Source organism: Heteronotia binoei, chromosome 16, assembly GCF_032191835.1.
Source record: "Heteronotia binoei isolate CCM8104 ecotype False Entrance Well chromosome 16, APGP_CSIRO_Hbin_v1, whole genome shotgun sequence".
Taxonomy (NCBI): domain Eukaryota; kingdom Metazoa; phylum Chordata; class Lepidosauria; order Squamata; family Gekkonidae; genus Heteronotia; species Heteronotia binoei.
Genome location: NC_083238.1, coordinates 32,014,029 through 32,039,233, shown reverse-complemented (window position 1 = coordinate 32,039,233; position 25,205 = coordinate 32,014,029). Strand labels below are relative to the sequence as shown.

The 25,205-nt window shown below is 41.9% G+C and overlaps 1 protein-coding gene across 2 annotated transcripts; it reads right to left on the bottom strand.

Moving 5' to 3' along the window:
• Positions 1 to 629: 629 nt before the first annotated feature.
• PDK1 (pyruvate dehydrogenase kinase 1) lies at positions 630 to 25,205 on the bottom strand. Of its 2 annotated transcripts, XM_060257456.1 has the most exons (11): positions 24,767 to 25,205; positions 20,588 to 20,729; positions 18,945 to 19,016; positions 16,586 to 16,770; positions 16,262 to 16,357; positions 15,331 to 15,408; positions 12,370 to 12,446; positions 11,330 to 11,428; positions 7,829 to 7,939; positions 3,830 to 3,943; positions 630 to 3,726 (listed from the first exon to the last, which is right to left on the bottom strand). In XM_060257456.1, exons 1-11 carry the CDS (start codon positions 24,882 to 24,884, stop codon positions 3,586 to 3,588), a joined length of 1,233 nt encoding a protein of 410 aa, XP_060113439.1. In that variant the 5' UTR covers positions 24,885 to 25,205; the 3' UTR covers positions 630 to 3,585. The 2 variants fall into 2 exon arrangements, with proteins under 2 accessions (XP_060113439.1, XP_060113440.1); XM_060257457.1 differs by lacking the exon at positions 7,829 to 7,939 and having other exon boundaries at positions 24,767 to 25,127.

The window sequence follows — 25,205 nt, the reverse complement described above, 5'->3', positions numbered from 1 at the left end:
TTATTTTGAGTAAAGCCCTCTTAAAAAAAGAAAAATCGCTCATTCCAAAAGGTACAAAATATTTCATGGGAATTTTTTGCAGTGCTCCCCAAATTTGACTTTTCTCCATTGGAATAACTGAAAAGTCCTGTAATAAAAAACATAGGTTTGCCCTAAATTTTTTCCTTCTCCTCCTTCCTTGGCATTCACATCTTTCTCCAGGGAAAATTATATTAGTACTCTGGAAATTAGTTGTAATGCTGGTGAAACTCCTGCCCATCTCACACCTTGAGGTTTGTAATCCTAGGGTGGTGGTGGCGGCTAGTATTCTGAAAGTATTTTACTTTCTGTAGAATTCTAGTGCAGTTACAAACTGCGGCTTGATTTCTGAGTTTACCAAGGTCTAGTCTTTTGGCAAGATGCATATTCAGTTCCACAAATTTACAGATTGTAGAATATAGGCTACAAAATATAGTAGCATAAACTCCTCCTTCAGAAGAAAATTAAGACAGTTTTGAAGCCCTAAAAATTATATGACGAAAATGTACAAATGTGGGAATCAGAAGCATCACCCATACAATAAACCAAAAATCTGATTTGTAGAGAAATGCTTAAACTTTATTGTTCCTTATAAAAATCACCACAAGGCATTTTCTTGCAAGCCAAAATTTATTTTCACAGTACAAGATTAAAAATTCTGAATACAAAATGTCTCAAATTTCTACTTTATTCTTCCCTCTGCAAGCAAAATTTGTTTAAACCTACCTGTATTACTAGCAGTAAGTGAACAATACCTATGTGTCATCATAAATTAATCTTATGAAACGTGTTTTTAATGGGAATCTATCTTCAGAGAAACAGTAAATTAATTCATTACACCTATGACTGGGCAATGAGATTCCCGCAACAAACAAAGCAGTTGTTATGGTTATCTCAAAACATTCAGTAGTATGAATTCTTGAGGCAAGGGCACAGCAAATCATTCTCATCCAAGAAGGACAATAGTGATGCAGATCCTCTGTTGACTGGGAACCATTCACAAAATAAGCATCTAGTTCATATGGCTATATTCACAGTTCCTGTTATCATATTAGAAGCTACAAACAGCTCGGATCCAGAAGGTGGCTACAGCAGTTCAGATTTGCAGGGATAGAGGTACTAAACAGGTGGCCAGCCCTTCTTGATTTGCAAGTAGGTATGCATTTGGGTACTGCATTAAACCTATTGAACTAGCAAAATTACTGTATGTAAAGCAATGGCTCCATTTAGGCGTTAACTATGCCTTCTATGAAACCTTTCTGCCGTTTTAAATACCATTTTAATTCTACAAGCCTAAATCTACCAGTACCAAAGCATATGAGAGTGCTGTTCTACTGTGACCCTCATTGTCTAAGCATGCAATTTGGCACAGCCATTATCTTCAAAAGGGTCATATTCCTGAGTGAATTTTATTTAGGATCTCATCGTTAGGTTCCACTGCTCTAAATGTGCCTTTCTCTGTCTTCCTGACTTCCATTCAGTTAACTGCAAACTGGTTGCCTTCCTGATTCTGCAGCTGCAGGTTAACTGAGAATTGTGAAAGGGGGGGGGGGGCAATTAAATGTATTGCAATTGTGTACCTGAACAATTTATTTGACAGGATGCAGCAACTGCAGTGATCATCTCCTTGGGTTGTATACAGTACATGCTGTAGGTTAAGGATATGTATAGGATTAAGAAACAGTAAAGCACAGCCTGAGACACTTCACAGTTGAATGAGCTATCCAGATTTACAGCAACAGTTGTTAACTAGGTATTTCGAGAAGTCACAGGCTTCTACATAACATGTTTACAACTTGACAGCCTTTCTGGGAGTTCTTATTTTTTCTTTTTCTTTGCATGTCTGGCATTAAATTCCCTAGAAGCTGCCTTGACAGCATTGCTAGCAGTAAGAATTTACTAGAGTTACATGAAACAAAGCTGATTTAATGCTACCACTTTGGCTTAACTGAGTTATTGGTCAAGAACACATCAATATTATTCACAGATAAGTAGCAGCCTGGAAAGTTCTGAAACAATAGCTCTGGGGAGGGAACTACACTATGCACTTGAGAACTGATAAATTTAAATAAAAAAATCATTTCAGTAATGCCTTTTAAAACAAAAATAGGGTATCCAAATGTTTTGACAGAGAAATGCTATAATGTCTAAGGAAGTATTTCCAAAGCAATTCGACACGAAAATTCCAGTAGACACAGCAGCTGAACTGTCTCAATCTTTCTGTTCCTAAAGATTGCTATAAGAGCAAGCTGTGGTTAGGTGAATCTCAGCCTGGAAAGTTATGAAACATATGTTATGAAACATATATACACACATACATATACACACACATCAAGTTGGATCCATACTGCATGGAGTGCCATTTTCCTGCCTCCCGCAGCAGCCCCAACAGCCGTCCAAACTCCTGTCTCTGTTCCCTGCCCAGAACAGAATTTGGTATTTCAGGCTGCTGTGAGTGGGGATGTGGGAAACTTGGTGCGTGGCAATCCTAATGTCTGTAGAAACAGCTAGTCTGCACCTAAACCATCAGCTGCTGTACAGCGTATCTCCACAAACACCTGCGACTATGCTGGCAGTGCAGCTACAGACATGCAATGAAGGCACAGGTTTCTAGCTTTGTGTACCAGACAAAACTAGCACATGGAGATTTCAGGTTTGGGCTTCAAGGGGTTTTATTTATTAAAAGTGGTGCCACAGTTCAGAAATCTAAGACTGTTAAATAAATTCCTTTAACTTCCACAGGTGAGTTAAAAGGCCTGGCCTGCTTAACTTCAACTGAAATAATCTGCGCCTGAAGTAAGATGGTACCCAGCAGGGTGACAGACACAACTCTAAATACAAAATGGCTGCCTGTTCTAAGCATGTGCCAATATAAAACCAAAACCAAAGACTTTTTTTTACCAGTTGGCAGATTTGAAATGTTCATTGAAAGCAGAGTACAGTATCTGATCCAGCCAAAGTTAAGTAGGTTTTCCCCCCAAATTCAGCAATCTTAGTGAGATTTAAATATAGTTTAATTACCCGACTGAAATTAAAGAGGACTCAAGTACTTTAATCTGGATCAAACACAAATTGTGTACTGGAATCTAAAAAACTTGTTTAACAATGGTTGGTATCTAGAACTAAAACCACAGAACAGTGTGATTCCAAGGAACATTTAAAAATAAAACACATGATTATTTTTTTATGTGTCATCTGCCACGTTGTATGCCACTTTTGGAGCACTGCCAGAGAGGGGTTAATAAAGCGGTAATATTTTAAATAAAACTATGCCCCTGAATACTTCATTAGGATGTTTAGTACGATAATGCATGAGCAAGTCTTCTACAAATCTGTACATCTCAAACTAGAATTTGTACCCCAGATAGATTGGCTGAAACAGCTTAAAATAAAGACTGAAGCAAATGAGTATGCACAATACTATAGAAAAACCATGTTATTCTGGTTCTTGTTGAGCAGATGTCTTACCTTCCCTAAAACAAAATATTAGAACTCTCCTGGAGTACAAAGCCCTGCCACAGCCTGGTGGTGCAGTATCTTCAGCGTGCTCCGATCTCTTCCATAGCGCTATATACTGCGGAATGTAGTCATGTCCTTTGGTTCACTGCTTGGGACACACCAGTCATCTGCTTCATGATTTGCTGTGTAATGTCTCCAAGCTGATTTGTTATACACTGGCAGCCTTTCAATAGATTCTGTTGATAAAGCCTAGGCAGAGAAAGCGATTGAGAGTGTCAGTGCAGTTTGCCCTATTGAGAGTCTGTCTTTTAAATGGAAAGATGTCAGTCAAAATAAGTGGTAAACTACATGCCTTGATGAAGATAACAGCATCTGTCCCATAACCCTCTAAAGAATACAGCTTCAGATCTCCTTGGAAGTACTGAGCATAAAGACGTGAGATAGGTAAGCCATAACCAAATCCAGCCTAAGCAGAAAAAACACACTAGAATTAATGGGCACACAGAAATAAAGAACAAATAACTACTACTCAGTACTTCTTAAATTTACATGAAAGCAAGTTTACTGCTAAACATCAGGAAGAAAAAAAACCCTTTTACAACTTTTACAGCTGAAAACAGAATGAAGGCAACAATACAGCTTGGATTTTATGGTTAAAATGTGTAGAATTGATTTTATTTTATTTTTTTTTATTCTATGTGGTTTTTAACTTGTTAGCTGCCCTGAGCCTATTAGGGGAGGGTGGGATATAAATCTGATAAAATAAAAATAAATACAAGTAAGTAAATCTTGTACTCTTTCTTTCGCATTCAAGCCAAAGGTGTCCTACTCAGTAGGAACTGTAACTAGCAGCTGACCTTGGCCGTCTTGTTCTTTCTGTACTACTGCTGCTCAATAGCTCAGCCAGCGCATTTACTCCTAGTACAGAAACTGGGCAAAACAAGCCAGTTCACATATTGCAAAATCAGGGTTGCATGTGTTTAACATGAAAGGAATACATGTGAGTAACGTGTGTTGAGCCACTTGTTTTACCTCATGTGTTACAAGTGGCGCTTGGTCCCATAACAATACATGCAATCCTTACAACAGGGCTATGTTCAGATATACAAACTATGCACCCATTAATCTTATAATGTGTCCCTTGGGTATATATATTCTGTAACCTGGTATACATGTCTCTGCCTGGATAGTTCAGGCTAGCCTGATTTTCTCCAAACTCAAAAACTAAGCAGGGTCAACTCTGGTCAGTGCCTGGATAGGAGACTACCAAAGAAGTCAAGGATTGCTATGCAGAGGAAGTATATCATAAGAACCATCTCTTTGTCTCTTGCACTGAAAACTGCATGAGGTTACCTTAAGCTGGCTGTGATCTGATGGCCAAAAACCAAAATGCAGTACCTACATAGCTTAATAAAAAAGAATGCAAGGGAATCAGAGGCCCTGCAGAACTTCTCACAAAAAGCAGAAGCCATGCACCTGCAAAACGAAGCCTGTACATCATTTAACAACCTGTCCATCTGACAGGTTATTCCGTAGCAGAATTGTTTTAAGAAGGGAAAAGATCTCAACACCAACACAAGCAGCTTTGCCTTAGTGTTGGAACTAGGAATGGGCATGAACCAAGAAAATAGAAGTTCATCCCGATTCGTGAAGTCCCACGAACCGGGATGAACCTCTTCCAGTTTCCAATCTGGTTCACTTCATGGATCTTCCCCTCTCTCCTTTCTGCTGGCAGCGACTCCCCAAGGCCAACAGACTGGAAGGGGAGGAAGATATTGCAAAAGCTTTTGCAAGTCATTTCAGCAATCCCTTTAGCTCCCCGCCCTGCTTCTAAGTAGGGAAGACATTTAAATGGCTTCTTGGTTCACCTGTGAGTTGTGCCGCAGCAGTGGTGTGGTTTGCAAAAACCATTTAAGGAGACTGCAGTATCTTTAGAGGCACCGGCACCAGCATGTCTGGGGACACAAAACACACAAACCCACCCAAGCAGTTTGTGTACCTCATAAGGGTGGGATAGCATGAACTGAGGTTTGCAAAGCAGAAACTGGCCCCAGTTCATGACAAACTTTGATTCGTAATTCAGTTTCTGCCCATTCATAGTTGGAACCTAGTTAGGACCACTAGTGCAGGACTGCATCACTGCTACTAGCTAAATGAGCTCCCAAGATTATTTAGTTTATGTATTTCAGCAGCAAAGAGAAAACATTCTGGGCTGAGCTTATTACTGTGTGTTTATGTACATTTCACCCTGCCCCCCATTCAAGGAAAAGTTGAACTTGTAGTTTTTAAAATGACTGTCCTGTCAAAATCTTTTATTGGAACAATACTACCAAAAAATCTTCATCCAACGTTGTCTTGAATCATTTACCTTTGTCCCAGTGACATGGCCTGAATGAGAATACAGTCTTTTATAAAACAGGAATACGGTGCATTTAAAATTCCTCTTTGCTTCTAGTCTGAGAACAGCCATCAGAAAAGGGAATTAAGTTTCTTCTTTCCATGTGCTCCAATACCCTTGGAACTGATACTAGCAACCCTTAGTGGAGCATATGTTTTACACTAGCAGTTTCTGTAAGCTTTCAAGAGAAACTGAGCTGGTGCAGAAGTTATTGCAGACAGATAATGGCCTGAATATAGTTAGGGACCACAGGACTGTTAACATCAGAGAAAGAGATTCTCAGAAGTAAATGGTTCTTGTGGTTGGGGTTGGGGGGAAATCACATTTCCAATTTACAATTGTGGGATTTTTGTGACCAATGAAGAACAGTGGTTATTATTATTTTTCTGCCCTTGGACAATGGTCCTATGAATAAATAAGTAAACAGTTATTTCTGGATGTAAACCCTTGGATTTCACCAGTTTACAGAATCTCAAAAATACAAATGTAGTTTAAAAGTTCAGCATTGTACCATTCCACCTGTTAGAAGCCCACGATCTTGCACAAACTAAGCATAATTAAAAGCATGGATCTGGATTTCTGTGCTTCTATAATGCTTGATTTTCCTCCTGGAAGATTGGTTTATTTAGTTTACTTATAGCCAACCTCTCTTCCTGAGATTCAAGAGAGATTACAGGGTGTAAGATAATGCAATCAAATAGCATGAGACATCCAACAAACTTTTATTTTGACATCAAAATGCAGCTGACTTATGGTGATCTCAAAGGGTTTTCAAGGCAAGAGACATTCAGAGGTGGTTTGCCATTGCCTGCCTGCACGTCATGACCCTGGTATTCCTTGGTGGTCTCCCATCCAAATACTGACCAGGGCCAACCTTGCTTAGCTGATGAGATCTGGCCAGACTGGGCTAATCAGGGCTATCCAGGTGAGGGCAAACAAACAAATAGGATAACAAAAATTAGAAACGGGGGGGGGGGGGGTATGAGAGGAGCCAAGCCTCACCGCACGGGGAGATGACGGAGCTGTGTCACATTGCAGCTCTGCAAAGGGCAGGTGGGAGGTGGCAGCAGTGTGCAGGGAGCCTGCCTGGGGCGCTATGCACCCTTGGGCCGGCACTGGTTAGCAAACAGCACAAAGTTTTAACACAGCAGTCACTTGTATTGAATCTGAACAGACCATGTGGTTGCAAAGTTACAAGATACAAATAGCCACCATTTCAAGTTGAAATTAAACAGTAACTACTTTATTACAGAAATACATGTCTGGCAGTACAGGTTAAGAGAAAGAGACAGATTATAAGCTATCTATCTGGCAGATGGGGATGGATGCAGAGAGAAGCATCCTGATTCCCCATCCTGTATGCATGCAAGGAGAAAGGAGTGTTCATTTGCACTCCAAAGGAAGACTGTGACAATAGAGAGCAAACAGGAAGGAGATTAGGATGCGCCTGCCTTCCCTGTGGTCACTTGCTTCTGGAGGTCTGTTTGAGACACAGGGGCATCGCACCAGTAACTTCCAACACATAACAGCATTTTGTAAGAACTAGTTCCCACCAAGGAACTTCACTTAACAGTGTTGCTGGCGGGGGTGGGGGAGCTACTCTTGCACCAGTTTTTCTGACACAAAATACCACTGGAGGCATGATTTGCTCTTATGCCATCCCACACCATTTTGGGTCAGAAAAACAGCACAGCTGTGAAGGTAGGCGCCCCCTCTCCCCCACCTGCATCACAGAATTTCTAAACAGAAATGGGCCTACACAGTGCTTTTTTTAAAAGTTCCACACGGTGTACTCACACCTGCAAAATGGCAGCTCATTTCCATTGTTCCGCTCTAATTTATAAGAATTTCAATTTATACTTGTAATAAACAGTGGATTCTGATTAAAAATAGTTTAAAATGAAGAAAAACAAAGCATTTTTATTTCTTAACAATGTAAATGATTGCACAAACCAGAGGTGTAGCTCGTGACGTCTCAACACGAGGACGTGGTGCAGTTGAATACATATAATTAAACAGGCGATCTATTTTCCTCAAAGGAACGCCACCACCGCGATCACACATCTAGGATGCAAAAATACCAATTGTTCCTATGTGTATAACAATTCTTTTCTTTTTTAATGGAATATGTTCCACAAACATTAGCACTACTGAGTAGCCCTTAGAGCTGATTCAGATACCAATTTACAGGTTTGCCAAAAACCAGTTTCACATTACAAAGTCCAAACTTATATTTATTTACGGTATTTACAAATTTTATACCCCAACTGGTTGTCCTCAAAAAGGGCCACCAGGGTGGCTAACAAACACACATGATAAAAACACTTCATTAAAAACCAACCCATACAAAATTTCATAATTAAAACATTAAAACCATAGCTGAAATACTCAAAAACATAAAAACAGAAGTTGAAACATGAGACAGGAAGGAGGGATCACTGATGGAACAGCAGACAAAACCAAAAAAATGGGTTTCACCCACTGGTGGAAAACAGCAAAAGGAGACAGACTTTATGGTTTCCATCAGCACAGGTGTAGACAGCCTAGGGTGTGGTCGGATTCTGCACTATCACTGGATAAACAAGTGTCCATGGTAGCGTGGTTGGCATTTTTTTTTCACCTACGCCAGGCCTGCCAGCTGGCTCCTTATTTATTTGGGTTTGACCTTGCCACATTGAGCCATGCAAGTTACCTCCAGATTGGGCTACTGCAATTCACTCTACCCTTGAAAATGCTTCAGAAACTGCAGGTGGTCCAGAACACAGCTACCAGGTTGCTGACCAGAACCTTGTGGCCTGCTCATATTACTCCAATTCTGCAGCAGCTGCACCGGCTACCAACTACTCTCTGGATCCAATTCCAGACTATTAAAGTCCTTAATAGTCTGGAACCCTCATACCTAACAGACCACCTCTCCTGTTGCAACCCCCTGTGCTCCCTTTGGTCATCCTCTAGGGGCCTCTTGCAAATGCCTGACCCTAGGATGGCTCCATTAGCTGTCACCAAGGGAAGGGTCTTCTCAGTTGTGGTTCCCCTGTGGAATGCACTCTCGCATGACACCTGCACCTTGCCATTCTTGTTTAGTTTCTGCAGGGCATGCCAGGCTGAACTGTTTAGTTGCTCATTTAGGTTGCCCTTTTGAGGGTAATCCATGTCTGGGTTGTTTTTGCCAGGGGTGTGATGCTAGCCACATATTTTAATACCTTAGCATTTTAATGTTAATAGTTTATATTTGCTGTTTTTTACCTTATTTATTTTTAATGTTGTAAGGTGCTGTGAAACCTTTTTGGTAAACCTAATAACTAAATAAGTCTCCCTGGGGAGAGTTCCAGAGTTTGGGTGCCACAGCTGAGAAGGCTCTCTCCTAGGTTGCCACTGGTCTAATCTCAGAAGGCAAGGGCAAGGGCACCCAAAGCAGGGCCTCAGAAGATAACTGAGGGTCAGGTAGACTCATAACAGAGTAGGCAGATGTGAATGTTGATTTGCATGTACGAAAATATAACAGGCAAAGCAAATCACAGTGTTCAAATTTTACTGCGACTTCCACATCCTGCCTCAGGATCCAGTACTTCAAGCAGTGAACAAGATTTTGTGCGTGAGAGCAAGGAAGAGTTAGAATATATTTGGGTATGACTGTATATTCCCAATCTGCAACCTGTAGCTCAGTTTAAACCAAACATGGCTTTAAAAAAAACCCCAAATTAAATCTTTAAGTTACAGTACATTGCAGGACCGAGTGAGATGCTAGAGTCACCAGCAGGTAAAAGAATGAAAGGTGAAGATGTTCATGGTCTTAAAATTTTTACACGTTTTTATATTTCCGTGGCAAAAACTGAGTAGAAATATAAGGAGCTGTGGCTCAAGCTGAGTGGAAATACAAGCTCCACCGTCAGGCTCGGTGCTAGGGGTGCCTGCGCCCATAGGCCGGACTGCAGATTTTCTGAACTCAGCTTTTCAGGTCTCAGATCTCAACATTGTATTAGGCCACGTGACATGACTTCAAGTTGGGAAATCTCATAATACCAGAAACTTTGGCGTTTAAGGGCTGCTGCTATTGCCAAAACACCTTATACTGCAACTCAGGAAAGCTGTGGCTCCACCATATATTGCTACCCAGACAAAAGAATTACTGGGTTTAATGGCAAAGGAAAGAATAGCATTTAATACAAAGAATGCAGGAAATTAAACGTGAAACTTATCTTTCAGAAAAATATTAAATCCAAGGCATTTATTTGTAACTCCTAGGAAATGTTTCCACCTTTACTTTCCCTCCTTTCATTCTTTACCCCCCCCCCACACACACACCTTTCTTTGACCTTTCCCTTTGTCTTTTATCTTATTAAATGTCCTTCTATTCATCCCTTTCTGTTTCCAGTTTAAGGCTAAATGAGAGGATGGCTTTATGGGAGGAAGAGGGTTATTTGATAACAAGTATTTATTGCATCCCCCCAAAAAAGCAGGGCATGTATATATATGAGAAAATGTGGAGTCAATTTCTTTCTTACATGTCCAGGGAAATGCTGATCACCTTTTCGGGGTCAGGCAGCAATTTTTCTCCAGGCCCAACTGGCCAGGGATCCTGGAGGGGCATGCAGCATGAATCACTGGGGTGTTTGAGGGGGAGGTATGTGTGAATTTCCTGCATTGTGCAGGGGGTTGGACTAGATCAGGGTTTCCCAAACATTCCCCCCCTGTGGCCCATTTATTTTTACATGTCTCCTTCGTGGTCCACTAAAATTCGGGGGTGGAGCAAGGCGACAGGAAACGCTGGCCAGGAGCTTTCTCCGCCCCTCTCTGATGTTTCTGAACATCAGAGGGGTGGGGGAATGTGCCTGGCTGGTGCGCAGTCTCAGTATCGCACCCTGAACATCCTCCAGGCAGAGGACGCTTAGGGAGCGATACTGAGACTGCACGCTGGCCAGGAGCTTTCCCAGTCCCCCTCTCATGTTTCCAAACATCAGAGAGGGGCTAGGGAGTGTGCCTGGCTGGCGCACAGTCTCAGTATCATGCCCTGAGTGTCCTCCGGGTGGAGGAAGCTCAGGGAGTAATACTGAGATCGCGCACTGGCCAGGAGCTTTCTCCACCCCTTGCTGATGTTTCCGAACATCAGTGAGGGGCAGGGGAGGGCTTCTGGCCTGCATGCAGTCTCTGCAGCGCTGAGCGTCCTCCACCTGGAGAACGCTGAGGGAGTGTTAAAGTCAGTGGCGGCAGCGTGGGAGGGCAGGGGCTGGAGGGCAAGAGGGGAAGGGGCAGTTGGGCTGCCCCTGGCGACCCAGCATTGAGGCTTGCGTGGCCCAGTGCCGGGTTGTGACCCTGCCAATGGGAAATGCCAGACTAGATGACCCTGCAGGTCCCTTCCAACTCTATGATTCTAATTATTAAAAAAAAAATCACAACTGGCTGGCAGTTGCTATCACAATGAATAGGAGATGGCAGGGTAAACAAAGCAATTACCTTCACTGTTAAATCCTCATTGCCTAATGTGACGTGAACGTGAATTGGAGGGTAAATCCCTCTATCAGCATGGTGTTCCATGGTCGCCCTCATTGCATTCTAAGATTTCAAAAAAATCAAAAGAATATTAATAAAATGCTATTTTATACCACACTTATTTACTATATATTTTCCTAAGTGTGCGCAGATACTGGACCAAAGTTTTTCAAATTTATAAAAGTCTGACACCTATTATATCTTGCCTCCTGTTTTATCGACATGGCTGTCTAACTAGCTTAAATGATCAATTGTTGGTCTATAAGCAGAGGGCAGGGTAAATTTCAAAAGGGTTCATGTAAACAAATGTTGACTCTTAGAACTTAGCACAGCATAGAGAGAAAGCTCCTAATTTCAGTTTAGTGGAACTTGAACAAGGCCCCCAAAGTACTTTGCCGTTTCAAAATTGAAATTAGTTCCATTTTGTTTCAGAGTAATCTATTAAAAAACAGATAGATATGGGCGTAGCAAATTTTAGCTGGAAGGAACACAAGGGTTTCCCTCCCCTCATATTCTATCAAGAAAAAGTGCAGTGTTTCCGATTTGCATATGATTACAGTTATGTACAATTAGTTATGTAATGTACATTTAAAAATCCGTTTGTGTATAAATAACCTTTTTCAGAAGAATAAGAGTTGGGTTTTATACCGAGCCTTTCTCTATCCTAAAGAGCCTCCAAGTGGCTTACAATCGCCTTCCCTTCCTCTCCCCACAACAGGTACCTTATGAGACACATAGAGCTGAGAGAGTTCTGAGAGAACTGGGACTGGCCCAAGGTCATCCAGCAGGCTTCCTGTGGAGGAGTGGGGAATCAAACTTGGGATCCATTTAAATAGTTTTTGCAAGCTGCACTTGAACCACCGTACCAGTGACGCTTAACTGCCTGTTTTTTAGCATTATCAAACATGAGGAATTATCAGGTTTATCTTCCCTAAGAGCTTTGACTAAAGAAAACAGAAAAAAAGAGTAAATACATCAAAGTTTTTGTTTTCCATTGAACAAACCTTAAAAAGTTCAAAAACCATGTAGTAGAGGTGTGATGGTACATACACCACCTGCATGGGTTGCTCTGGTAATTTTACTGAAACAGAAGGGGAAAGAAAACAATCAACTGAATTGGGAGGGATTTTAAAATTATTTTTGCCTTTGAACAGCAGACTCCCCCCACCCCCGCAAAATAACATATTACAAATTGATTGCAAATGTGTAAGTTTCACAAGTAGTTTGCTGCACAGAAGTCCAGGAGCTGGGTTGCTACTGAACTAGCAGAAGTCTAAAACATCACTGGTATGGGAACCAAGCAGCAGGTGTATTTATATGTTTTTATGCAATTTATTACAATACTGTTTTGAGTTCAATCCAGTAAAATGTACTCAAACCTGGTTTTAGAAAGCTGAATGGATGTTTAAATAAAGTTTTAGAAAGGCAATTTCAATCACTAACCACTGTATTGAAGGCAGAAACCTAATACATCAGAATCCATATTACTTAAACTTTTGGCCAAACAATCCTCAGAAATCAAACACTGAGGTAATATCTCTTTTATTAATGGCAGGAAAAATTGAATTAGCCCAATTTTGGAAAAGCAATAGATTTCCTACTTTGAAACATTGGTTTGTGAAAATATGGGATATTGTGGTTATGAACAAGCTGGCCTCACAACTTGTTCAAATGGAAAACCCTAAGTTAAGTAATTCTTTTGTGGAAAAATGGTTTGTTTTTTAAATTATATAACTGAACAATCTTCAGATATTTGTACTTTACCTACTAAGTATAAAGATTTTGTATTCTATTGATAGAATACTCACTTGTATTGTTAATATTATCTCCTGATGTTAATGGATGGATTTTTTGTTTTATTTTTATTAATGATGTAAAATTATATGTAAAAGGTAATACATTTTTTAACTTCAAAAAAAAGTTATATTTATGCTTATTAACTTCTTTCACTTACAATGGGATTAACAATTTAACTTGTTACAGCACTTGTCTCATTTGAATAAGTAACAATGGGATTAACAATGAAAGTGGTATCTATTTCCAGCTGCTGGAGTTTGGAAAGGCACATCTGTCTCTCTTCTACAACCTTTTATATATGTGGCAATTGATATGTTAAATCTTTACAATCAGAGTAGACCTTATTTGAAGAGTAGTGTGTAGTCTCTGCAAGAGAGCAGGCAGGAACTGTGAATTCTAGCATCATACTAATTTATATATTCAGAACATATTTTAAAAGCAGTTCCTAAGACTTATTTCTCCAGTAAGAATCAACTAGAGTTAAGTTCTGAATTAAGCTGATAATAGTTGTACTTTTGTCTGCAACAGCCAACAGCATGGAGATTATCTGAGCACTCACACATGTTTTAGACTCATTTTACAAGCAGTAACTTAAAACTTTTCCACAGTAAACAAGGATAACAACTAGTGTCACACAACAGCATAATTCATGATAGGTTCTACTTGCTCTGGCAGAATTCTTTTCATCTACACTTGAAAGAGCAGAAAAATGAAGCTCCCTTGATCTGCTCTCCCAGCTTCACAGATAATTTTATTCAAATAAAGAGTAAACATTTGTGAAAATGTTCTGATCAGCTTACCAGACTTATGTGTGTACTACAGCCAAAGACCATGCTGAGCTTATCAGCACTTTTGGAATCCTGAGAACATCTAGCGAGCGTCATCCTAAAATGGCTGACATGCTGGGCTCAGCGAACCACAAAATGGATGCTATGATGGCTACAACCAACAGTTGGGAGCTCCAAGCCAAGCATTATTCTAGAATAGAGTCAGTTGTTCCCAATTAAGTGCTCCCTGAATCTCCTGACTGTTCTGAAGCACCTCTTGCCTTAATGAGATGGTGGAAACTCAGGACACAGACAGCTCTTTGCTTTGGGGAACTGTGCTGAGCATCACACACTTTGGTCTGGGTGAGAATACTGTTGGCATGCCAATACTGTACAACTTTGGGTGTGATGCACATTGGAAGCATATTCAAATGAGACAAGTGCTGTGACAAGTTAAGTTACATCACATGACTCACAACACATTTGTTCCTTGCTGTAGTAACCTCTGAATGATACTGCAGCTCTTTCACTAAGAAACTAGAGGGATCTCATCCTGTGTAAATGAAGGTCTGCCACGTACTTCCAGAGCAACCCAAAGCAAGAGAAGCCTGAACAAGCAACATTTTTTAAATATCACTTGTAGCAGCTCTGTGGTTTCTCTTGACACTGTATGAATGCACACAATCCGGTACAGGATCTGTCAGTACTGCAGAATAAATAGACCAGGGGTTCCAATGCAATGCCTGTGGGTGCCATGGCGCCTACCAACAACTTTTTTGGAGCTCACCAAGTTTTATTAGGAAGAAGCTGGAGCCTGGTAGGGCTTTTGCCCAGCAAGGCTTCTGACTGGCTGTGCAGATATTTAAAAATGTTGTTTTGGCAGCAGCTGCCACCACAGTACAAGGCTCTGCACAGCATTACTGAAGTTAAGCTGTGGCAATCACTCTGTGGTTAGCTCCGCCTTCTGTGGCAACCCATTTTGCTGATGCACCCACTACGCTGTGTCAGAATTCCAAATGTGCCCAAAGGCTCAAAAAGGTTGGGGACCATTGGAATAGATGCATCTTGCACCAGATGACCATTAAACCTTTTTACAGGCCACAGGGCCTGTAAAAGAATTCCCATCTACACAGATTTTCCTGCCTTTTCTTCACTCTGTTCTTCCCCTGGAACAGTATCATAGACTTATTATGAGCCATCTAATAAACTGTAAATGTTGAAATTTTTAAACTGGTATGTTTTAATTAGGTTATGATTTGTTTATTATATGTTGTGACCTGCTCTGAGCTCTACCATAGTGAGGTAGAGTGGGATACAAATAGAATAAATAAATAAACAGAAATCCTTCTGCTGGCAATTTTTGAAAGAAAAAAAAAGTCAGTTCCCCCTTCACGTTCTTACCATTCTGTTCTTCAAGTACAAGCTCTGGACAGCTCATGTAATATAAGTCACAGAGTCTCTTTGCATTTTCATAGCCATCTGTAGGAAATTAAAGGCATAACAAACTTGTTTAAAACACTCCCTGGATTATACAATCTATTGTCTACAAGCTTCAATGTCTCCTGAAATTCTTGGAGGAAAGGGTTTAAGGGCTGCCCAGTTTTACTACTCAAGAATAAAATTTTGAAGTCTGTGGTTTACATTTATCATACACTTCTCCCAGCACAGCAAGTTAAATTACCAGTATAACCAGGACAGTCCATTAGCTCTGATACCATGAAAGTACAAGTCAAGTACTTGGCATAAAAAAGGCAGTCCCCTGTGCAAGCACCAGTCGTTTCCAACTCTGGGGTGACATCGCATCACGACATTTTCACGGCAGACTTTTTAATAGGGTGACTTGCCATTGCCTTCCTCAGTCATCTACATTTTCCCCCCAGCAAGCTGGGTACTCATTTTACCGATCTCGGAAGGATGGAAGACTGAGTCAACCTTGAGCCGGCTACCTGAACCCAGCTGCTGCCGGGATCGAACTCAGGTCGTGAGCAGAGAGCTTTGACTGCAGTACTGCAGCTTTACAACTCTGTGCCACGGGGCTCCTACTTACTGTAATTACCTGTTTATTTTAAGAAAAAAGCAAATTTCTATGCTTGGGAATTGTGTATCTAATAGTGTGTGGACAATGCATGGTAAAATCTCAGAAGGTAGCTAGGTTGCTGTGGAACATTTCCATTGGTCAGGAGAATCGGCTTTGAACATAATCGTCATGTCTGCAGTTCAGCAGAACTGAAGCTATGAGCCCCTGATTTACATTAGAGACAGTCAACAACCCCCATATACTAACGCCAACTATTTTTCAGTAATATGGCAGTATTCCTTCCCTAAATTTTACCTTTTATAACTTCAACAACATTGCACTTTGGATCAATGCTTCCAATGTGTTTCGGATGAGCTGGGTTAACTTTGACTTTCCCTCCAAACAACAAAGCTGCCAACACACACAAAAAAGATAACAATGTCTCATTAAGTGGTTTCACAACTTATGGGCTTTGAGAGCAACACACTGAAAAAACTGAAAGGCAAACAAAACACCCACCAAACATTAAGCAGTATACACTCGAAAGGTATTAAAAGAAACAGCACACACTTAAGTGTTCTTTTTCAAAAAGGTACACCATTCTCCACATATAGCCCCCCCATATGAAGAAGTACTTACTGTGTTGATTAAGCAGCATTCTAATTGAAATGCGACTCATGAAAAAGCGATCTAAGAAATACTGCACGTTCTGACTGGTCACTGGATCGACTCCGTAATGATCCTTATATTCTATTATGCCCTGAGCCATGGTAGGAATGACATCATTGTGGCGATTTCGGATCGTTATCACAGTATCTGTAAAACTGAAAAGAGGTTTGTTCTCTGTCCAGTGGATTTAAAGGAACTATTAAATATCCTAGCCTGTCACTAGCGGCTGCCATACTGACTTCATTAAACTATCCAATGCAAAATTCATGGCAACTTGCTATTTAGATATAGTGGGGTGGTTTTACACACTACAAGGGGAGAAGAGTTTCTTAGGCATGGAGAGAACAGGAGGCATGAAATGGCATGCGTAGAAGTAGTAGCAATATCCCATCTATGCTGTGTAGCCACCTCAGTCACACCAAAACTCACTCCCATTGTGGTGCAGCTCCACCCACTGATCAGACACATTTGGTATATTTCTTAGTTGGCTCCTAGATTGATTTTATTTGGATTTTATGATTACATCCTGCTGGTGGACCTCCGGATGGCACCTGGGTTCTGGCAACTAAATGACACAGACTGGATGGATCATTGGAATGATCCAACATGTTCTTATAAAGAGTACGATTTAGAATTTCTCTAGTGGAACTTCTGTTTATTCCAGTGGAGTCTGCCTGGAAGTTCTCAGTGAATGATATCTTTAAAAAACTGCAAAGAAAAAAAATACTGGAGATATTTAGAGGATCCCAATAAAAGTGAGCCCCACAAAATTACATACTGAATTTAAAAAAACAAACAAACCCCAGGGGAGAGCTTTATTCAAATATAGAAGCTTTTCCTTCCAACCTGGGTACAGACTGTATTTCTAGAATGACATAATAAGAATGATGTCAAATTTAGCATATAAACATTATTTACTTTATCAAAGATTTCAGGTTTTCACGGCTGGTAACATCATTAGGGTTTGTAGAATCTTTTGAGCTCAAGTGCCGTGTTCTACTGGAGAAAGTTTTTCTTCCAGACGTTTCGTTCTCAGCTGCGGAGAACATCCTCAGTGGCGTTGCAGCCGGAGCAGGCGCTCTGACCTTCTTGCTTATGCACAGCAGCCAAGAAGGTCAGAGCGCCTGCTCCGGCTGCAGCGCCACTGAGGATGTTCTCCGCAGCTGAGAACGAAACGTCTGGAAGAAAAACTTTCTCCAGGAGAACACGGCACTTGAGCCCGAAAGATTCTACAAACCCTAATTATTTACTTTTGTTTTTTGAATTAAAATAATTGACTCCCAGCAGCAATTTGCTACCTGAATCCAAGGTTCCTCAATATTCTCAAACTACCCATTCAGATACTTGGCAGTAGAAAAGGACAGGCCTCATCCTCTCAGGGTAGAGAAAGATCTGCCCTGGTAGCACATAGGGTCCGATCACACAAGGAATCTGGTGTGACAGTATCGCCCTGGATAGTGTCATGCCAGATACTGTAGCTGGAAGAGACACTGGCCATACACATGCATGAAGAGCATCCAGACCACTCATGCTCGTGTGGGGCAGATGTGCCATATGCCCAGCCATTCAGATGGCTGGGAAATGAACCCTCATATGGTTTAGAGCAGGGGTGTCAAACTCATGTGTTATGAGGGCTGAATCTGACATAGATGAGACCTGGCCGGGACAGGCTGTGTCGGGACAGGCCATGTGCTTATCTATTCAAGATTAGGTAGCAGAGATATAAACTTTATAATAGACTCAGACAAACATAAAGATTTAAAAAAAACTCTTAAAATAAAACATGCTTAAAACATTAGCACTTGTTGGTCTTAAAGGTGTTTTATTTATAATTCTCCCTTGGGATCTGGGGAACTGGGCAAAGGAAGCTCTGGCTCTTTCCCTCCTTTCCCAGGGAACCAGGATGGGGAGGAACCTCAATCAATGGAGGAAACAGAAGTTTTGTTCTGTAGCTGCTGTGTGATTGAGTAAGCCTGGCAAAGCAAGCTGTGATGCAGAAGGAAGCAAGAGAGAGGGTGAAGGAAGCAGATGACAGCCAGTTGCTCAGGAGGCTGATTGGAGCCCTCCGGGGGCCTAATTCGGCCCCCGGACTGCATGTTTGACACCCCTGGTTTAGAAATTTGCTACCAGGAAGCTCCTGCTTCCTCTCTAATCCAGTCCCAACTCTTCCTAAGATGAGGTAGGTACAGGCGGGACTTGGGTGGCAGATGTGCACGTGGGATTGTGCACATTAGATCTGAATGGGAGGTGTGGCTATGTCAGGTCAAATCTCTCGTGTGAATTGTCACATTACCTTCACAATTAATTAAAACACAAAAAACTTTCTTACCAAGAAACAGTTTCTAAATCTTCGGCACTTTTATCTTTAAAATCGAGGATCTCCTGAAGACTTTGGACATACCTAAAACACAGTGTTTACCTTTGTTATACCAATTTAGTTAGAGAAGCATGTACAATGCATTGTCTCTGTTATGTGAAAAGTGTTAAATGTTAAAGTCCAGTTAAGATCTCTTTCTGTTTCAAGGAAAGTATTCCTCCTTTTAAGCCATCAAGTAATTCTTATAACTGGTTGATCCTTGGAGGGGGGGGGGGGGTTGGAGCTGCCTATTCCTATCTGAGTCTGCGTAGTCTAGTAGTTTAGATGTCAGACCAGAATCCAAATCCCATACTGGTTGACTAGGGCCAGCTGATTTTTCTCAGCCTAGCCTACCTCACAGAGTTGTTGTGGGGATAAACTCTTTGGAGGAAAGGTAGAATACAAATATAGCTAGTACACAGCCAGTTCCACTGAGCTCTGATGTTGCAATCAACAGCATGAACAGCCACAGTTACCAAAACATCCTTGCCAAGCCAAACATGTAACATGCACTCAATGTACTTACACACAGAAAAAATGCTATACAGACCCATTCCACACACACACACCATGCTGGCTTCTCAACAAAAGTACCCATCATGATCCCTTCGGCACAGAAAGAATCGTCCTGTGTGTTTTATGGAATGTAGTTCGCTTTTGCACACTACAGCATTTCAATGAAGTCAATTACATTGGAAACTGATGCAACCCCAGTCCAAATTCACACTGTGCTCTGTTTTCTTAGTGCAGCACAGCCTGAGCATGTCCAAAAGCAAGATCCATCTAGATAAATGTTCTGGTGATAATGCTCATATAAATACTGAGACTGATATTTAACTTAAAATTGCCCCAAATCTCTTTTGCTTTTACAATGATAAATTGTCAGGAATCCCAAGAACCGCACAAGAAGTCCCATGTGGCGAACGAGAACTGCAGCCTTTCTTGAACAGCACAACAAATTTTATAGACTTTTAAAATCAAAATTAAAGTCTGCTATTCAAAGGGAGAGGGAAGGGCTCAAAAATTCCAGTGGAAGTGCTAAGACTTTTGATTCACCTGGAATAGCTTCCTGGGAACCAGTCATTACACTTAGTATTTTTTGGAAACAAATTTGTGATACAAGCCGAGCTTCTTCAATTAAATGGAAGCATCACATTCAAACAGCTTGAATTTAATGTAGTAAGAATAACAATGACGTAGACACAAGCCTGTGAATCAGTAACTATTTAAGCATCTGTTTTGTGCTTTGGTCTTGTCATGAAACTTCTCAAGCAAATGTTTTTGTTCTGAAGAAAATTTGACTGCAATTGTTTTTCAGCTTTACAGATTACAGAAGTGGTGTAAAAGATCAATCTGAATTTTAAGACAGAAAAATACATTCAGGAATGTTGTTCACTCAGTACCAAACAAACCAAAATTTTGCATGAAAAAGACAAAGCATATGGTATTTGAGGAAATGCAGCCAGACATACGTGAGATAGAAGAAATTTCAACACAAACTTGTTAACTGCCTCCAAAACAGAAGCGTCTTTCCAAGAATCATTCCAAATATGCTTCTTCACTTTCTTTATCACCACATATACTGATTAAATTATTTCAATTAAAAATGTTCTTACCAGCTCTGAACAAGCTGAACTGAAGGTGTTTTGAGAAGATTGTCTGGAAGCAGGCTTATTTCTTTCATTATATTTGCCAATCGTACAGGCAGCTCTTGCCTTAGAAACATAAACGAAGTTTTCTCACAAGCATTGTCAGATCCTAACGGGGGGAAATGCATAATTGTTACTGGGACAAGAGAAATCATCTCTTGGGAAAGCGCTGAAATTTATTGGCAGTGCACACAATTTGCATATAGAAATAACAGATTCAATCCCTGGCATCTCTAATTAAAGCAGGGGTGTCAAACTTATTTATGAAGGATGGATCTGACATAAATGTGACCTTGTCGGGCCGGGCCACGTGTGTCATAAAATGCAATGACAGGTAGGGGAGATATAAACTTTATAAAGGACACAGACTAACACACACACTCAGCCTAATCCACCTCACTGCCTTGTTGTTATTCCTTATCTAAATAGTTCACATTGCTTTCCTACTGAGACAGACTGGATCATGAAGGCATGAATACAGTGGCAGTTGCACCCAAGAGAGCCCTGGCGTAACGAGCCAACAAAACTCTCTCTCTCTCTCTCTCTCTCTGAAGCAAAGCAAAAAGCTCATACCTTGAATAAAACTCTATTGGCCTTAAAGGTGCTTTGTATTTCTCCTTGCAATCAAGGGAACTGGGCAAAGGAAGCTCTTGCGCTTTCCCTCTCTCCCCGGAGGAGGAGGAGCCTCAGCCAATAGAAGGAAGAGAGGCTTGGCTCAGTAGCTCTGCTGTGCAATTAAAAGAGTTTGGCAAAGCAAGCTCTCCTCCCTCCGCTTCCTCCCCAAGGAAGGCGGTATAGCCAATGGAGAAAATAGAGGCTCTGTTCTGTAGCTCCTGTGCAATTGAGCAAGCCTGGAAAAGCAAGTTGTGGGGAAAGGAAGCAAGAGAGGGAGAAGGAAGCAGATGACAGTGAGTTGCTCGCTGGCCTGATAGGAGCTCTCCGGGGGCCTGATTCAGCCCCCAGGCTGCATGTTTGACACTCCTGCTGACAATGGGGCATAGAAGCTGTGGTCTTCCCCTAATGTTGCCTCATGGCTCTGATTCAGAGGATAAGCCTCTGAATATGGAGTTCCCCTTCAGTCACCATAGCTAGTGGCCATTGATAGACTTATCCTCCAAGTCTATCTAATCCTCTTTTAAAGCTGTTTATTCCTGTGGCCATTACTACATCGTCTGGCTGCGAACTCCACATTTTAATCACTCTCTGTGTAAAGTAGTATTTAGTCCATCCTGAACAAACTGCCCATCAGCATCACTGGATGCCCCCGAGTTCTAGTATTTTGGGAGGGGGAGAAAAAGTTCTTTGTCAACTCTCTCCACTCCGCACATAATTTGACAGTTACCAGTCTACATGTTGTTGCATGCTTTTCCTGCCAATGTCTGAACTACTGTTTACTGTGTTGCCTTTGATTTTATAGTAATCGTCCTGTTTTAATCTTGATACGTGGATTTTAATTTTGATATGTTGTTTTTATTGTTGTAAGCCACCCTGAGCCCACTTGTGGGATAGGGCGGGATATAAATTAAAAAATTAAATTAAATTTTATAAACCTCTACCTTGTCTCCCCTTAGTTGTCTCTCTTCTAAACTGAAAAGTCCCAGACTCTTCAGCATTCCTTCATTTCCTCATAGGGAAGGTGCTCCAACCCCCAATCATCTTGGTTGCCCTCCTCTGTACTTTTTCCAGCTTTGCAATGTCTGTTTTGAGATATGGTGACCAGAACTGTACATAGTATTCCAAATGAGGCCACACCACATAGCACTATGTTGTTGTTCAGTCGCACAGTCGAGTCCGACTCTTTGAGACCTCATGGACAAAGTCACGCCAGGCCCTCCTGTCTTCCACCATCCCCCGAAGTCTGCTCAAATTCGTGTTTGTCACATCAGTAATGCTGTCCAGACATCTCATCTTTTGCTGTCCCCTTCTTCTTTTGCCTTCTGTCTTTCCCAGCATCAGCGTCTTCTCCAGTGAGTGCTCCCTTCTCATTTGGTGGCCAAAGTATTTGAGCTTCAGTTTCAGCATCTGACCTTCCAGGGAACAGTCTAGGTTGATTTCCCTTAGGACTGACTGATTTGATCTTCTTGCAGTCCGAGGGACTCTCAAGCACTATACAGGGGCATTATAATATTGGTTGCTTTATTCTCAGTTCATGTCTCCAGGAAACAAGAATGACCCCTTTTCAAAATTCTTACACTATTCAGGAGTGCAGGCACCAAACACTGATATTCATGCATCATGTAAAATTACTACTCAAAAGACAAATCATCCCTGAGCATTTTTGTCATTAGAAACACTGTCAGAATGACATTTATCAGCTGCTATGCCACCTCAATATCAGAAATCGTGAAGATGCAATAAGCAATTGGATACAACAAAGGAAACAACAAACTAAGAGCCAGTTTAGCTTTGAGATGCACGACTATTGTTAAACCATTATAAAGCCTGGTGTTTGCAGATTCGTAATGTGTAACATTACTGATTTTCAAAAGCTACAGTGTGGCTGATGCAATATAACGCATATTTACATGGGCCTGTTTGCAACTTTGACAGATAAGGGAAAAAAACCAGTTAATAAAACAAACTTATCTTTGCCTAGCCTTGTGCACCCAGCTACCCTGTATTAAAGAACTTTATAAGGAAAGTTATTTTGAACTGGAGTCTTTTGGAACAAAGAACATGCATTTTAACACTAATACTTAAAAAGAAAAAGGTCCTGTCACCTGACCATGCAAGAGAAAAAGTACTATATCAAATAACTGTTGATGTATAAAACCTGGATTAATTTCACTGTGATGTTTCTCACTCCAGCACAATAGCACCAATCTTCTGTTATTATCTCAAACAGCTGCACTGCCATTTTCCTTGCAAAAGTAGTTTTATGCATTAGCCTTCAGAACTTGGACAAACTTCTCAAAGCCGGCTTTTAAACCCACAGGTCCAGTTCTCATCACATTCTGAGTAGCAGTTGCTTTGTAAAAAATAAAGCAGAAGTCTTGTGGCACCTCGCAAATCACCAAAATGCTATTCCAACATAAGCTTTGGTGGAATCCTCACTATGCAAACATTTTATGTCTGGAAATCAGTCACATTAAGACAAAAAACAAGGCTGTCCGCCCCCATCCTCCAATATATGATTGGTTTTGGCAAATGGTAGCTGATACTGTATTTGTTGTGTATTGCACTTTGTTGTTAACTGTTTCAGCTCCTGCTTTTGTCAGGAGAAAAACAAGCAGATAAATATTTTAAGTAACTAAATAAAAAAGTCTTCATTCACAGCACTGGAAGAACTGGGCTCAGTCCATGGAAGATTATGATGGAATAAAATTTTAAGTCTTTACAGTGCCAGGACTCCCATTAATTTGTCCTAGTATGGTTCCTCACTCCAATCCCAAGAATTGCTAGATGCCAAGTAAGTGGAGGTATAGAATTGGAGTCCAGTATGCCATTAGCAGTTAGGGTGGCCAACTTCCAGACGGAAGCTGGAGATCTGGGAATGGGATTACAACTGATCTGCAGGAGACAGAGATCAAGTCACCTGGAGAAAATGGCCACTTTGGAAGGTGGACTCTGTGGCATTATATTCCACTGAAGTGCCTCCCCAAACCTCGCCCTCCTCAGGCTCCACCTCCAAAATTTCCAGGTATTTCCCAACCTGGAGCTGGCAACCCTACTATGCAGAGCGACCCCAGCCTAGGTGCGAAGCAATCGGCGAGCTTTGACGGGCACCATTCTGCACTTAGACTGCAGAAATTTGCACAGGAGGCCTGCACTCTTTGCAATGAGTTTAGACTGGAGTCACTTTGCATCAGGGGCTTGCGGTGGAACTTCTTCAGACCGGAGTCCTTTGACACAAGACAACTAGCGAGTCTCCAAAAACTCATCCTGTATGCAGCTGAGGCCTCGTTCCCTTTAACCGGGGAGACTGCAGAAGGATTGGCTGCGGGGCCTGGGCCCCCTATCGCCTGCATTGCTCCCTCGAGGCACCAGAAGCAGAGGCCTGGTGGCTCAACTCTGCGGAAAGTGGGCTGGGTAGGGGGCGGGAAATGGGGGGGATAAAGTGCGCGTGTGTCTGCGGGGGGACTGGGAGTAGGGGGGAGGCAAGGAAGAAGGCGAGGGGCAGCTGACTTCCCACCCGCGCTCACTCACCGAAGTCGAGGAACTGTTTCATGGAAAGGGGGGACGGGGAGAAGCGGCAATAGAAATCCACCTGCTGTGGGATGGTGGCGGGGGAGACGCTCCTCAGCAGCGCCCGGAGCAGCCTCATGGCGACCCTCCGGCAACAAGCAAGCACCCGCGACTACTTGGCTCTGGTTCCCGTCCCCCTGACCTTAGCTCGTCCCGGCCGCCATTTCCAGCCTCAGCCCCGCGCGGCCCGACCCGAAGCCTCCCGCCGTCGTCACGGCGCTTTCCTCAGGCAGGAGGACGGGGGAAGAGGAGGAGGAGGAGGCCCAAGCTGGGACGAGGGGCCGGGCGGCGAAGGCAGCTGCCGCGGCGCCACCTCCTACTCGTCGTAGGGACAACCCCGCGTCCGCCGAGAGGAGGGCCGAGAGGCGGTGCGGCCGCCGGGGAGGTGGGAAGAATGCCT

Coding starts and splice junctions, on each gene's coding strand:
- PDK1 (XM_060257456.1), bottom strand. CDS start 24,884: ATGAGGCTGCTCCGGGCGCTGCTGAGGAGCGTCTCCCCCGCCACCATC. Junction 15,409..16,261: donor TGTTGTTGAAGTTATAAAAG/GTAAAATTTAGG, acceptor AATTTCCTACAG/ATGGCTATGAAAATGCAAAG. Junction 3,727..3,829: donor ATGCTGTTATCTTCATCAAG/GCATGTAGTTTA, acceptor TTCTCTGCCTAG/GCTTTATCAACAGAATCTAT.